The sequence below is a fragment of the Marmota monax genome, unplaced genomic scaffold, assembly GCF_021218885.2.
Source record: "Marmota monax isolate L192 unplaced genomic scaffold, Marmota_monax_Labrador192_F-V1.1 WCK01_AAM20220418_F8-fsc01147, whole genome shotgun sequence".
Lineage (NCBI taxonomy): Eukaryota > Metazoa > Chordata > Mammalia > Rodentia > Sciuridae > Marmota > Marmota monax.
In genome coordinates this window covers 32,694-48,012 of record NW_026692873.1, presented here as the reverse complement: position 1 = coordinate 48,012, position 15,319 = coordinate 32,694, and the positions used below count along the sequence as shown (strand labels likewise).

The 15,319-nt window shown below is 40.9% G+C and overlaps 1 protein-coding gene and 1 pseudogene across 2 annotated transcripts in view; both read left to right on the top strand.

Annotated features, from left to right (window-relative positions):
* Positions 1–261: 261 nt before the first annotated feature.
* Positions 262–1,966, top strand: LOC124096120 (cAMP-regulated phosphoprotein 19-like; annotated as a pseudogene).
* A 13,149-nt stretch (positions 1,967–15,115) lies between these two features.
* The window catches only part of LOC124096119 (E2F-associated phosphoprotein), a 31,200-nt gene continuing 30,996 nt past the window's right edge, over positions 15,116–15,319 (top strand). Inside the window, exon 1 of one of the 2 annotated variants that reach the window (XM_046449673.2) lies at positions 15,116–15,279. In XM_046449673.2, coding sequence (XP_046305629.1) covers positions 15,173–15,279 — 107 coding nt within the window. In that variant the 5' untranslated portion in view covers positions 15,116–15,172. Of the gene's footprint in view, position 15,319 lies in introns of both variants that reach the window. The other variant, XM_046449671.2, reaches the window with a different exon arrangement.

Sequence of the window (15,319 nt, the reverse complement as noted above, 5' to 3'; positions counted from 1 at the left end):
AGGTAGGGCTTAGAACCATGAGAAAAATTTACCAGTGCATTCCTTTGTTATTTTGGATATAGAACTTGGTTTTATTTTTTTTTGATGCAATACTAGGAAAATTTTGGAAGATACTGCCATTTTTACTTGAAAATGAGAATCTGGTATTTCTGTATTTTATCATTTTCAATAAAACTTATTAAGTGTTTTGAGAAAAAGGCAAAAGCAGAGACTTGGGGATATAGCTCAGTGGTAGGATATTTGCCTAGCATGCATAAGGCCCTGGGTTAGATCCCCAGCAATAGGGTGGGGGTGGGGGTCAAAATGCAAAAGTACAAGTTCATTCACAATATGGAATGCCTTTATCTATCCAGGCTGCTCACTCCCCAACTCTGAAATGTGGGCAGTGAGAGAAGAGGCCTCAGTTACTCTGGCAAGCTAGCTGGCCTTGCTTCTTGAAAAGCTTCCTTCTTGATATCCTCTTTCCTGCTGTCTGCCTTAAAGTCTCTGGCCTCTCATTGCTTGTCTCTTGTTGGCTCCTCTTCCCCTTCCTAACTTACTTGTTGAAGCTGGAGTTTCTTGGTCTTGGTTCCAGGCTCCTGGTCTGGGATCCAGATGTGTACTTGGATCACAAGCGCCTCAAGCACATTATGGCCATATGGCTCCTGCCACTGCATACTTTACTTCGATCAGATTTTACCTTTATTTATTCAATAAATATTGACTGAATGCTTAATATGTGCTTAATGTCCCAGTTTCAGGAAAGCCTTGTCTGATGTCCTAGATTAGATCTGAGGCACCCTTGTTATTAGGTAAACTATATCCTTCCTGTTGGAGCATCCAAAACAGAAATTATGTGATTTTTTTTTTTTAAGTTGGTTACAGAGACAGAGGATTGGGGCTATGTCCATGGAAATCCCCAGGCGTCCTCAGCAGAGGAGCAGAAGGAAATGGAAGATAAAGCGACTAGTCTAGAGAAAGCTGAAGAAGCAAAATTAAAAGTAAGGTTTTCTCACCTGAGCCAAAAGCCTGGCGGCTGATCTTTTTTTAAGGAAATGATTGCAGAAAGGGTAAAAATATTTTAATTCTGGGGATTACAACATGGCAAAAGCAAAGATGAAGAACAAGCAACTTCCTCCGCAGCCCCAGATAAGACAGGTGACTGGTGACCACATTCTCACTCTACAGGACCTTCCTTCATGGAAACCATCCTTTGTTAGCAAGCTGGCTGGCTGATTTAAAGAGCTGACCTGCATAAATTTACTAATTCCCACAATTTCTCCTTAATATGTTACTTATTTTCTTTTTGTTTCCTTTCCTTCACTAAGTCATTTGAGACTGATGGCTTTGCAGGTACAATAGTGTGTGCTGCTATTTTAGGGGAATATACATGTGTAGAGGTGATGATTAGTTCTAAAAGTGCACTATGAAAAGGACATGTTAGAGCAACATAAGAAGTAATCTACTTGAAAATATTTGTATATATTTCCTAACTCCTAGTGTTACAATTTGTAATGTTTTGACTTTTCTTGCTTCATCTTGATTGTAGCTTTGTGTGTTACTCTTATTTAATGTAACCTTTGCATTGATTTCTTCTGTCAAATTTTCCATTTGGATTTTCCAAAACAGAAGTTTAAGACTTCAAGTTGGAAGAAAGGTCACATAATGCAAACACACATAGAAAGACTCCAAAAGATTTGTATAACTATGCTTGAACTTGAAGGGTCTTGAACCTGTTTCAGCTTTAACATTAGAATTTTACTTGGCAATATTTGCCCATTGTGGTGTAACTTACAGGACTTCAGTGCTTAACAGCTGCCATTGAAGCTAGTATTCCTATTTAGTTCTGTAGTGTTGGATACCTTTTGTTGTTGAAGATGCAAATAAAGTATGCCTGTGCATTGACTGTTGAATTCACTTTGGGTCATTTTTGCACAAATAATAAAAAAAATCCATCCCTCATAAGAGCCACAAGAACAGGGTTAATGCCTATTTTTCATGGTATCCCCAAATGCTTGGTTCACAGTAGATACTCAATAAATGTTTGTGGAATACATTTAAGAGGATTATAATGGAAATATTATAAAAAGGATTTAATGGAATTATTTGTAACCTAGTTGAGGAAAGACAACATTTTCACTTGTAACAGTTATTATGAAGCAGTGCTGATAGAGAGGCGGTTAGACTTTTTTTTTTTATATACCAGGGACTGAGCCTAGGGTTACTTAAATGCTGAGCCACATCTCCAGCCCTTTTTATTTTTTATTTTTGAGACAGGGCCATGTTGCCTAGGGCCTCACTAAGTTACTGAGGTTGGCTTTGAACTTTCTATCCTCCTGCCTCAGCCTCCCAAGCTACTGGAATTATAGGCATGCATCACCATGCCCAGCAGTAATTAGACTTTTAAAATCCTTTCTGATCCTCAGACTCTATGACCATAACATCCACCATGCGGCCTGCGCAATGGTTTCATTAATGAGGTTCTTGGCATAAATTTAGTTAGAAGAGATGGAAATAAAACACACAGACTCAGTTACCTTATTTCTATTGCCAGGTCCGAGACAGCTCCCCTCTCTGGCTCCAACCTCTAACCGCCCAGCAGGGCAGCAAGGATTACTCAGGGCTAGCAGGAGAGAGAGAGAGTGAACACGCCAGGGAGTAGCCTTTTATTGGGGAACAAGAAATTCAGGGGATAATTCCATCCAATGAAGGTTGAGGGGGGACTGCACTCCAAGGTCAGGGTCAGTGATTGGGCCCCCGGGGTCAGTGGTCAGTCACACCCCCACACGGACGGGTTCTCTCATCAGGAAAGGGCCGGGAAAATTCCGACACAGCCAGAAGCCTCAGACCCTTAACGGGAGTCGCCCAGTCACGAGTCAGGATGGCTTCCCACAATAACATGCAAGTTAATTTAGAGTACTCTGTACACTTGGGTAATGAAAGCAAAGGCATGCTCAAGTTGGGTATGGTTAATTTGGGAATGTTTTCTAATCCAAATAGATAAATATGAGCTCAGTGTAAAGCAGTGTTTCTCAATCTGGTTACTACACACATTTTTGGGCCAGATAATTTTTTGTGTGGAGCTGTCCTGTGCATGATATGGTATTTAACAGCATTCCTGGTTTCTACTCATGAGTTGCTTCTAGCAGCCATCTGTTCTGACAATCAAAATTGTCTTTAGGAGCCGGGATATAGTTCAGTGTTAGAACACTTGCCTGGCAAGTACAAAGCCCTGGGTTCAATCCCCAGTACAGGGGCAGGGAGGGAATGCCTCTAGATATTGCCAAATATTCCCTGGGTGCAGAATCACTCCTGATGAGAACTGCTGATTTAAAATTGAGTGAGTAATTCCAGTGGTCTGGAGGCTGAGTCAGGAGGATTGAGAGTTCAAAGCCGGCCCCAGCAACAGTGAAGTGCTAAGCAACTCAGTGACCCTGTCTCTAAATAAAATACAAAATAAGGCTGGGGATGTGGCTCAGTGGTTGAGTGTCCCTGAGTTCAATCACCAGTTTCAAAAAAAAAAAAAAAGAGTGAGTTGAGTTGCCTGAGGGAGAAGATTTCTGGGAGTGAAAGGTGTAGAAGTACTGAATTGGGAATGAAGAAACTATGTTTAAGAGATGGGAAGATTCTCTGGTTGAATGCAGAGTACCAGGATATAAACTTGATTAAGCTGGGTAAGAGAGCTGAATTCTGTTTTTTTTTTTTTTTTTTTTTTTTTTTGGTTCCAGGGATTGAACCCAGGCCTTGTGCATACAAGGCAAGCACTCTACCAACTGAGCTATATCCTCTACCAACTGAGCTATATCCTCAGCCCCTAAATTCTGTTTTTAAAAGGGTTGTTTTGGAGCATTGATTTATGAAAATTGCATGTTCTGTGGAAGTAATAACCATGAAAGACAAGGACAGCCTGCTGATGAAATAAAGTGATCTCCCTGGAAAATGGGTGGAGCTCTTTTCTGGGCTGGGTGCCTCCTACCTGTGCCCTGATGGCCCCCCAAATGACCCTTCTCTCCCACACCTTGTCAGGGGTAGAACAAGTCTTACCTAGTACAGTGTGCCCAGCACATTGCTAAATTTAATTAAATGAACTCTGAGCTGAGCTGATCTGAACAGGATAAAGGAAAAATCCTATCTAGAAGGCAGATATGAACATTTTAGTTTGTTGGTTTAATGAATATCCCACCAACTACTTGAATAACGGCAAATCAGACACTTGCTTTCTTAAAAGAAAACCACTCCCTTGCTATGTGAGGTGATAAAAACCTGTAATCCCAGCAACTCGTGAGGCCGAAGTAGATAGATTACAAATTTGAGGTCAACCTGTGCAATTTAGCAAGGGTGTGTCTAAAAAATTTTTTAAAAGAGCTGGGGATGTAGTTCAGTGGTAGAGTACTTGCTTAACATGTGCAAAGCTCTAGATTTAATGCCTCCTAACACAAAACAAAATGAAACAAAATAACAACAACAACCCTCCCCTACCCCCTCCAATTCCTTACTAGTCTTCTTAATTTTCCTACTTTCTGATTTTTATCTTTATCCCAAGTTAGAACTCGAAGATGAAGGTGACAATTTCTGGCTTAATTACTTATGACTCTTATTTAAGTTAACTCATTTTACATCTTTTTAAAATCAGGGGATGATGTCTCTGAAATAATTTTATTTATTTATTTATTTATTAAATATTTATTTATCTTTTAGTTGTAATTGGACACAATACCTTTACTTATTTATTTTTATGTGGTGCGGAGGATCGAACCCAGGGCCTCACACGTGCTAGGCAAGTGCTCTACTGCTGAGCTACAGTCCCAGCCCGAAATAATTTTATTTTTAAAACATGAGTTTTCTTCATCATACCCAAAGTAAGTATAATACTATTTTTAAAAATATGCATAACAAAATAGTTTATGTTTTCAGCCTTTTTCTTTTTTGATATAGAAGACTTAACCCAGTGGTGCTTAATCACTTAGCCACATCCCCATCCCTTTTTATTTTTTACTTTGAAACAGGGTCTTGCTAAGTTGTTTAGAACCTCGCTAAGTTGCTGAGGCTGGTCTTGAACTTGTGTTCCTCTTGTCTCAACCTCCTGAGTTGCTGGGAATACAGGCATACACTACCACGCTTGGCTGTTTTCAGCTTCTTGACTTTTCTTGAGTGTTTACTGTGAGCAGAACATGGTAGGTGCTATCAGAAAAATTGGTTTTATTCTTGATAACAGTGACTTTTGGGAAACTGCTTATTTTTTCTGATGCAATTCTTGCTAAAACATTCTTGGAACTCTTCATTATTTATTCATCTAACAACTATTTATTAAGGCTATATTTTATTTCAGGCAATGCTGGGAACATAGAAAGGAAAGGTGTAAGCTTGTCTTCCAGGAACTTGCTGAATGGTAGGCTCAACCTCCAACCAGACAGTGACAAACACAAGAAGTAGGTGCTGTAGGGAGGGGTATGCTAGGACTTGTGTCCTTTTTGGGGGAATTGAAGGAAGCATGAAGAAGAAACAGTGGGGCAATTCTTGAAAGATGAGCTGGGATTCATCAGGAGGAGCAGCAGAAGGAATAATAGTTCTTCTATTTAGGCACAGGGGAATGGGAAAGTACATTTCACAAAGAGTAGTAATATTTTTCAGTGTATGTGGGGAAGAGAGGCCAGAGTATAATCATGAAGAACCTGTCCTGTCCTGATGAGATGTGTCCTGATAAATTGTGGTAAGATTCTTGGAGGAGTCTCTTCAATAACAATGAGGAAGAATGGGTTAGGGGACAAGATAGGAAGATAAGGGAAGAGGCTAAAGCAGCTTATCTGTTCAACATGGGTAGATGCCTGAGAGTGACTAGCCCCTCCCCCTCAATTTCTAGAGGGAGTCGAATAACTTTTATAGTGTTCAGAAATGTGATTAAACTATGTGACACTATGTGTCATGGTTTGGGTCTTAAATGTCCCCCCAAATCTCACATGTTGAAGACTTCGTCCCAATGCAACAATACTTAGAGGTGGGACCTTTGGGAAGTGATTGAATAATGAGGGCTCTGAACTCACGAATAGAGTAATCCATTTACAGATCTATAGCTTAAGGGAGATTGTCATCAAAGTGAACTCATTCTTTGCTTCCTGGCCAACATGAGGTGAACAACCTCCTCTGCCAGAAATTCCTGTTGCCATTGTCTCCCTTATCATAGACACCAAAGCACCTGGTCCAAACATGAATTGAAATTGTAAGCAAAAATAAACCTTTCATCTTTTTAAGTTGTTAATGTCAGGTATTTTGTTTCAACAATGGAAAGCTGACAAACACACTGCATATATATATGGCATAATGTAGCTATGTTAGTTTTCTGTTTCACTGATCAAATACCTGAGATAATCAACTTAAAAGAAAGAAAGGTTTATGGTTTATAATTCTGGAGTTTCAGTTTATGGTCGATTGACCCCATTACTTTGAGCTTGTGGCAAGGCAGTACCTCATGGTGGAAATGTGTGATGAAGAAAGCTGTCCACCTCATGGAGGCCAGGAAGCAAAGAGACAGGAAGAGGTCAGGATCCAAATATCTCATCCAAAGGCACACCCTGAATGACTTAACTTCCTCTCACTAGACCCTGCCTACTAAATTCTCCACCACCTCTCCATAGTGCCACAGGATAGGGACCAAGTCTTTAACATGTGGGCTTTTTTTTGTTGAGTGTGTGTGGGGAGGTATTCCAGATCCAAACCCTAGCAGGAGCCTATAGTCCAACATGGTCTGCAAGAGCATGATCATTGAATATTTTCCATCAAGATAGAAAATCATAATCTAGTTTCTCTCACTCTCAACCCAATCAAAGTGTGTGTTTAATCACCTGCACCTGTGGTTTGTACAAGCAAGAACCCATGATCAACCTCTGATATGGACCGGGAAAGAAAGGAGGAAGGTGGCAAGGACAATGGTGTCACTCATTGGTTAGGGAAATGATTATACATCTTGGTCAGTAACGTAAGGTGAGGGTAGGGGTTTAAGGGAGAATCTAAGATAATTCCTACATTTCTGGCTTGGTGATTAACTTTCTCTCTCTTTTTACCTTCTATACTAGGGATTGAACCCAGAGGTGCTTAACCTCTGGGCCACATCCCAGTCCTTTTTAGTTTTTATTTTGAGACAGGGCCTCACTAAGTTGCTTAGGGCCTTGCTAAGTTTACTTGTGATCCTTCTGCCTCAGCCTTCTGAGCCACTGGATTACAGGCATTTGTAACAATGCCCAGGGATGATTGACTTTTTGGGGGGCTGGGAGGATTGAACTCAGGGGCACTTGGCCACTGAGCCACATACCCAGCCCTATTTTTTATTTTATTTAGAGACAGGGTCTCACTGAGTTGCTTAGTGCCTCGCCATTGCTGAGGCTGGCTTTGAACTTGCAATCCTCCTGTCTCTGCCTCCCAGGCACTGGGATTTCAGGCGTGTGCCACCACGCCAGACTAATTAACTTTTAAAATGGTCTTTAAAGTTGTTTTATGGGGTAAAGTGGTTGGCTTCATTGCTTCATCTTTTTTACTGATTCCATACAGCATGAAACAGTTTGGTAAGCCACATGCATCATGAGATTACTCTTTAATTGACTTTGGGATATTTACAAAAAAGGACCTACTTTCAAAGGATAAATTTCGTTCCCAGTATGAATTTGCAAGACAGCATGCCTAAGTTCTGTCTTATTCAAAATGTTTTCTTCTTTCATTTGGAACTAGGAAAATATTTCATAATTGGAAAAAAATCTAGTGAAAACTCAATCTTCAACTGAGCCACTGTGCTTACCAATCTAAAGAGGTTGGGCCTCTGTGTCTTTGATGCCTCTGGCTCATGCAGTTTTCTCTGGAATGTCTCCACATGATCCCTTGCTTTCTATTTCCAACTTTCAGTTGAGAAGACATATACCTTTCAAGATTCAGGTCAAATGTCACTTTTTCTACCACGCTGTCCTGGCACCTTCATCTCTCAGGCAGCAAAACTCACCGCCTCTTCTGAACTGTTTTTCCCATTGGACCTTTTTTTTTTTTGGCACCGGGGATTGAACTCAGGGGCACTCAGCCACTGAGCCACATCTCCAGCCCTGTTTTGTATTTTATTCAGAGACAAGGTCTCACTGAGTTGTTTAGTACCTCACCACTGCATTGCTGAGGCTGGCTTTGAACTCACGATCCTCCTGTCTCAGCCTCCTGAGTGCTGGGATTATAGGCATGCAGCACTGTGCCCTGCTGGACTGTGCATTCTTATGAGGAGGCCCCACATGCCTATCTTTGAATTGTCATCATTTACATACCTGCAGTCACAGCATAAATTTATTTTTTGAGTTGTAGAAAATTAGAAAGAGTGGTAAATGGTGTTCCATCTTCCTAAGAAGGTTGAAACATAGAACCTACCATCAGGAGGCTAGAAGACAGTGCGCAGACCAGGGGCAGAATCTCCTTTCTGGCACCTGGCACCAGAAATAGGTGTGGGTCAGGGAGGTCTGAAATGCAAACAGCATGGGCTGAGGCTCAGGGCTAGGATTACTACCCCTAGAAGGCCTGGAGGAACAGAGAAAATAGGCACCAAGAACAGGCTAGGCATAGATAAAGGAATGCTTGGATAGTTAGGAAGGGGCTTAGGGAGCAGAGATAAGGCATTACCCAAAATGTGAGGGGAAAAAAAATCATGTGTTGATCCATATTGTTGGCACAGAGCTGCTGCTATTATTGCCAAGAGGTAGATCACTTTTGTTGTTAAAGGTTTAGAGAAAGCTTTATTTATTTTTTCTTGGCTTGCTTGGCTTATCTAAAGACTTTGAGACAACTCAGACATCTTCAAAATATATTGACACTGGTTGAATTTAAATATTGGTAGTCAGTTAGCACAAAGAGTTATTTTGGGATGTTATCAAAGATACTGATTCCGAGAACTTGTTAGGACAATAACAGATAATCTGGCCTTTGTTGTATACATAATTTATAAAATTAGGATGAATTAGAGTGGTGTCAGATAATCCAGTTTTTTAAAAATATATTTTTTAGTTGTAGATGAACATAATAACTTTGTTTTATTTATTTATTTTTATGTGGTACTAAGGATTGAACCCAGTGCCTCACATATGCTAGGCAAGCTCTGAACCACTAAGCTGCAACCCCAGCCCTAATCCATCTTTTGTTGTACATATATCTTATTAAATTATAAAGAGATTAATATATAATATGATATAATGATATTGGGCAGCTGCTCCTGAGTCCGAGGCCTGTGTGATAAACAATCTAGATGGGATTGAAATTTAGTAGTAGGAAGCTCAGCCTTTTATCATCAGTAACAGAAAACACTAATTTGCTTTAATGAGCATATGTGCAATTTAAACAAATAGTTGGAAACCACCTCTACCTTAAATTTGGGATAAGTGCTTTCAGAATCTTAACTGGATTAAATTATGTCCAGATAAAAAATTGCAATCCAAAACCTATTTGATATAACTTTTAGAATCATTTTGTTTTATTTTACCCGAGTGCTCACCTAGCACATCTGAGGCTCTGGGTTTGATCTTCAGCACCACATAAAAATAAATAAATAAAATAAAGGTATTGTGTCTAACTACAACTAAAAAAATATTTAAAAAAAGACCCAAATTGCTGGCAACAAAGTCTACTATAGCACACTGGTTGTTTACCCTCTTGATCATATGACTGAATGGGACATACAGCTTGCTGTCACTGTCCAGCCTTGTGAGAAAGTAGCACAGGATGGCCTATTGTTAGCTAGGGAAAAGATCAAAATTCAAAATTTGAAGTATGGTTATCTACTGAATATCATTGTAAAGTAAAATAATCCTAAATTGAAGCATCATAAATTGGGACTGTCTGTATAAGAAATCAGATCTCAGGGTCTACTATATGGCAGAGATTTGATAATGATTTACTAAATGTAGTATGAATGAATGTAGTGGTTAATAAACTTTCTTGTAGCACCTTTACCTTGAATTAAACGACTTGTCATGTTAGCTGTATTCAATGGATTTACCTTTACACATAACACTGTGAGGGAAACTTCAGTTTTGATTCTGTCCCATTTTGAGGCCCGTGCATTTACTGAACTCTGTTCTTATTCCACAGTGGGAGTCTATTTGATTAAAATATGTATAAAAATTTTGATAGCAGTTCTATTATGAGTGCTTATTCTCATTTTTTTGTGCCTGTCAGTATTTTCTCTAATAAAAAGTTCAACAAGTTTCATCAAGCATTTACTGTGTTTTGAGACACTGCATAATGTATTTTGAGGGTTTTTTTTAGTTTATAGTTATGTTTACTAGCCTTGCTTGATCCTTTTCTTCCTATACCAAACTATAGGATTAGCATTCTTTTTACTCAACTCTCACCCCTCTAGTCTTGTCTCTAGCCCCAGAGTTCCCCTGTGTGTCACCTTCTTTACCTTATACATTCCCTTCATTACCCCTAGAACAGCTCTGTTGTCAGTACCCTGCCCATACCCTAAAGGGGCTCAGGCCTAGAACCCAGAGGATATTCTGACTGCCAGTCTAGGAATTTCATGAAAACCGAGTAGGCTAGAGGAATCTCATATTTTTTCCACCCTAACATCAAGGGCTGACTCTGTGTGACCTACACTACCACTCCTACAGCACCTGGCAAAGGTTGGCACTTGATGTAATTTTAAACTTAATTATGCCTTTCTGTGAGACATGTAGACACATTTCTTTTCAGATCACACAGACTCTGAGGACAGAGGTCATGTCACATTGTTCTTTCTGTGACTTGGCACTGGCACAGCCGCCATATTTGGGGCACAGGGTAATGAGTAGTAAGTGAATGGGTTGGTGTAATAATCGGGTCATTTGAGTTGAAAAGAATTTAAGTGAGGGCTGGGGTTGTGGCTCAGAGGTAGAGCGCTTACCTTTTATGTTCAAGACCCTGGGTTTGATCCTCAGCACCACATAAAAATAAATAAATAAAATAAAGGTATTATGTCCAACTACAACTAAAAAATAATAAAAAAAAATTAAGTGAAAGCTTTCAGGAGACAAAACGTGTTATTCTTTTCTTATAAACTAGAAGTGTAGTATGAGAGTTTTTATTTTTATTTTTTTAACTAAAAGTACAAAGAGATCTATGGTTAACAAACAGGAATAGCCAGTGGTAGCAGGTAAGCCAAGTTTGGGTAACAATAGCCAGCTTGTTAACTAGGTAAGAATGAGGTTGTGTGGGTAGTATAAAATGGCAGATCCTAACAAGGCAAACCTGAGACACTTGAAAGAATGACTTGGTCAGTTAGAAACAAAAATAAGAGGGAAGGTGGCAGGGGGAGAGAAGGAATTAAAACTGGTATAAGATTTCTGTCTGGAAACTTGAGATATTTTGTACCACTAAGAGAAATGAGAAAAGTGGAAATAAAATTGATTTTGGGTGCAAGATTAGTTTGGTCTTAATCAATCCTTCTTTTCTTTCTTCTTTCCTTCGTATCAGGGATTGAACCCAGGAGCGCTTAACCACTGAGCCATATCCCCACTCCCTTTTTATTTTTAATTTTAAGACAGGGTCCCAATAGGTTGCTTACAGCCTCACTAAGTTGCTGAGGCTAGCTTTGAACCTGTGATCCTCCTGTCTCAGCCTCCTGTGCCTCTGGAATTATAATTGTGTGCCATCATGCACAGATGGTCTTGATTATTTCAACTCCAGTGTCCATAATTATTAAATCGAGGTTTTACTTGCTCTTTATGAGGAAATGAGATGATGAAAACACTTTGTTAACTGGAAAGGACTAGGCAATTGTAATGTGTTTAAAGATACCTTTATCATCAGTGTATGTGTGTGGTTTTCACATTCATCTTTAAAGTGAGCCTACACCACATTATGATATATATATATGGTATAGGCTCACCTTTAAAGATATATATATATATATATATATATATATATATATATATATATATATACATACATACACACACACATCTATATATAAATATTTTCTGCAGTAGTCAGAATAAATGCCTGAAGTGATGTGTTTGGGATCCAAAGGGAAGAAAGAACAAACCGAGAAGCAGGCATGAATGGGAGAGACAGAGGAGCCAACAGATCTTTAGGAATGGGGAAGAAAATAGGCTTTATCAAAGGAATCAAAGGAGGAGAAAGTTGGATAGTACAGTGTGGCAAAAATCAAGACTGAGAGAATTTTTAGAAGATGAAAACTCTTGGTGTCAAATGCTATAAACAGGTTGAGTAACAAGAACAATTTTTTTTTTTTTAATAAAATAAAAGACCTTTTTGAGACAGGGTCTCACTGTGTTGCCCAGAATGACCAAACTCCTGGGCTCAAGTCATCCTCTTGCGGGGCTGGGGATGTAGCTCAAGTGGTAGCGCGCTCGCCTGGCATGCCTGTGGCCTGGGTTCAATCCTCAGCACCACATACAAACAAAGATGTTGTGTCCGCCGAAAACTTAAAAAAAAGTCATCCTCTTGCCTCAGCCTCCGAAGTAGCTGGGACTACAGGTGTGTCCCACCATGCACAGCTAAGAGCAATGACTAAAACTTCATGGGAGGCTGGGGGTATGGCTCATGGGTAGAACACTTTCCTAGCATGTGTAAGGCTCAGGATTTGGTTCCCAGCACCACAAAAACAACAACAAAAACAACTTTATTGAATTTGGCTTGAAGGACATTTTGGTAAATTTGAGTAAATGGTTTCAGTGCAGGGTTGAGAGAGCACTCAGAGTTTGTATATTTTGGAGGGGTGACTGGGACTGTGTCAAGATACCTGGAAAGAGGAGTGGCTATAGGTATCACCACAGCTGTTAAGTACTTAACAGCAAGAGGACAATAGCTTGGTAATTTTTTTTCTAATTCCCAAAAGGATTTGAGTCAGCAAATGGGGTGGGGAAGGGAGTGCAGGAGGAAGTTGAATGGGGACAGAAGATTGGCTGAGAGTGTTTGGAGAGTGTAGAAAGTGGAGGTGGAGGGAGGGGAGACTTTTTAGGACTTGTAACAGAAGGTGATATCTACAGTCTAAGGGAGGGAGTAACTGCCTTATAGATTAGAGATAACTCCAGAGGCTAGAAGGAAATGCAAGATGCTAAGTATAGGATCCTGATACTTGTGAATGAGGGAAGGCTCATGAAGACTCTTTGGAGGATCTCCGAGTATTGGTCCAGGAGAAGAGAGGCAGAACAGGAGGGTTTGAGAAGCTCTGAAACTGTTGTGGAACAAAGTGCTAGATATTTAACAATTGTTTCTTCTGGTATAAAAAACATACAAAAATTGGTAAATACTAGTGTTTGTTTTACCCAAATAAGAACTATTTGATTCACCCAAATGCAAAAATATATAGCAACCAGGTACTTAATAAATGCTGCTTGAATTAAGTTATATTTATTAGATGTGAGTTAGGCACTGACTTAATTTATGAATACAGCTATGTAGCTCTGTAGGTGTGTGTTTCTTTTAAGGGTATGATAGTTTGCATTCTGTTTTTTTCTACACACAAACCCAGAACTAATTGTGCCACTAGCTTTTACCTAAGGCTCCACTTTTCAGAGGCCAGAGTATTGGGCTAATATGCTTTCCTATGCCCTTTTCCTCTCTGGGAAGAAGGCTGGAGGTTGGGTGGTCTGCATAGACTTAGGTTGCTTCCAAAATCTGCATCACTCAATCACTCAGGGCTGAACTTTGCTCAGGCACAGATTACTTCTTATTAACATGTATTTGAAAGACAAACTGAGAAACTTGAGTGAAAGTCCTGGCTTTCTTACTGGACTGCAATCAGTGGTTGCCTCAGCCCTGGACAACAAAAATTAGGCTTTCATACAGGTGTGCCACATACCTGAACTTGGAATATGGCACCCTTTTCTCTCCCACCTCATTCATTCTTCTACTTACCTTCAATGCTCAGTTCAAACACTATTTCCCAGAAATCTTTTACAATCCCAATCTGATGTTCTCTAGGCTATTCAGACAACAAAAATACCCTTTACTGTAGCTGGTTAATTTGTCTCTCTTCCCTAGTAGACTGGGTACTTAATGAAGGCAGATCTCAGTCTATCTGCCTTGTTATTCCTAACATTTAGTTCATAAACAGCACCTGATATTTCTAAGTGAATAAAGAGTTATCAATCATGAAAGTTTTAAAGTTTAAGCAGTTGGCTATTGAACCTAGAAACTCTCAACGTTTAAACAGCAGTCCATTTATTGTGTCAGTCTGCATGCTAACAGTGCATGGCATTTCTGATGGAGAATGGAACGTTCCCAGTCTATTTGCCAGTAAGAAAATCAGGACATTTAAGAGTGTATCTCTAGGAGATATAACCACACACGTACTGATCTCAAACTGCCTATTAATTGCAGAACCCACTAGATCAGCGTGCTTTTCTTAATCTTGACCTACATACACTGTCCGTCCCAATAGCCGCTAAAGAGGTGGTCAGAAAAATTTTTATGACGAACTGTTGTTTTTAGGTTAAGCAGTGTATGGGTATGTTGGCCTACGTGAGTGTGTCTTCATGCCCGTGCATGGGTGGAGGAAGTAGGAGGAGGTGATCTATGCATCACTTCTAGAGAGACGCCTTTCCAGACCTCCTTGACATTGATCTCTTATTCTCCTTATTCTCCTCCTTTGCACAGATCACTGCTTTGCTTGCATTCCTGTGCTAGAACTAGATTGTAAATTGCACAAGGTAAGGAACTGAATGCATTCCCATTCAGCCCTGTAATCCTGCTGTCCAGAAAGATGTCTGAGGCATAACAAGTATTCCACAAATTCTTTTCTCTCATAAGCGCTTCTGGGAGAGTCTATAGGGACCGACCACCAGAGGGCTGGCCTCCGCTAGCTCCCGCAGCCGGATTCAAGGCCAGGGCAGGCCCAGGCCTAGGAGGGGCGGGACGCGGGGCGTAGCGCTGCGCGTTGCGTGTACCGGGTGCGGTCGCGTAGACCGTTCTTCGGCTCGCGGGGGCGCGGTCTGGGGGGAGACTGGTGGGTGAGGGAGCGAAGATAGCAACCTGGCCAATGGGCGCCAGCCGGGCGGGGCTCTCAGCGACTGCTCGGGCGCGCGCAGGGCTGGGCGTGCCATGGGTGACGCGCAGGGCCGGACAGGCCAATGGGCTCCGGATGGCGAGCGGGCGGGCCTGGAGGCCTGGGTTTTAGGACGCTGGCAAGCAGCCGGCGGGACAGACTGACGTGTGGTTGCATCGCAGGAGGCGCATGGCGGGGATGGCGCTGGCACGGGCCTGGAAGCAGATGTCCTGGTTCTACTACCAGTACCTGCTAGTCACGGCGCTTTACATGCTGGAGCCCTGGGAGCGGACTGTGTTCAGTATCCTGCCGGGGCCGCTGGAGCGGGAGCCGGGG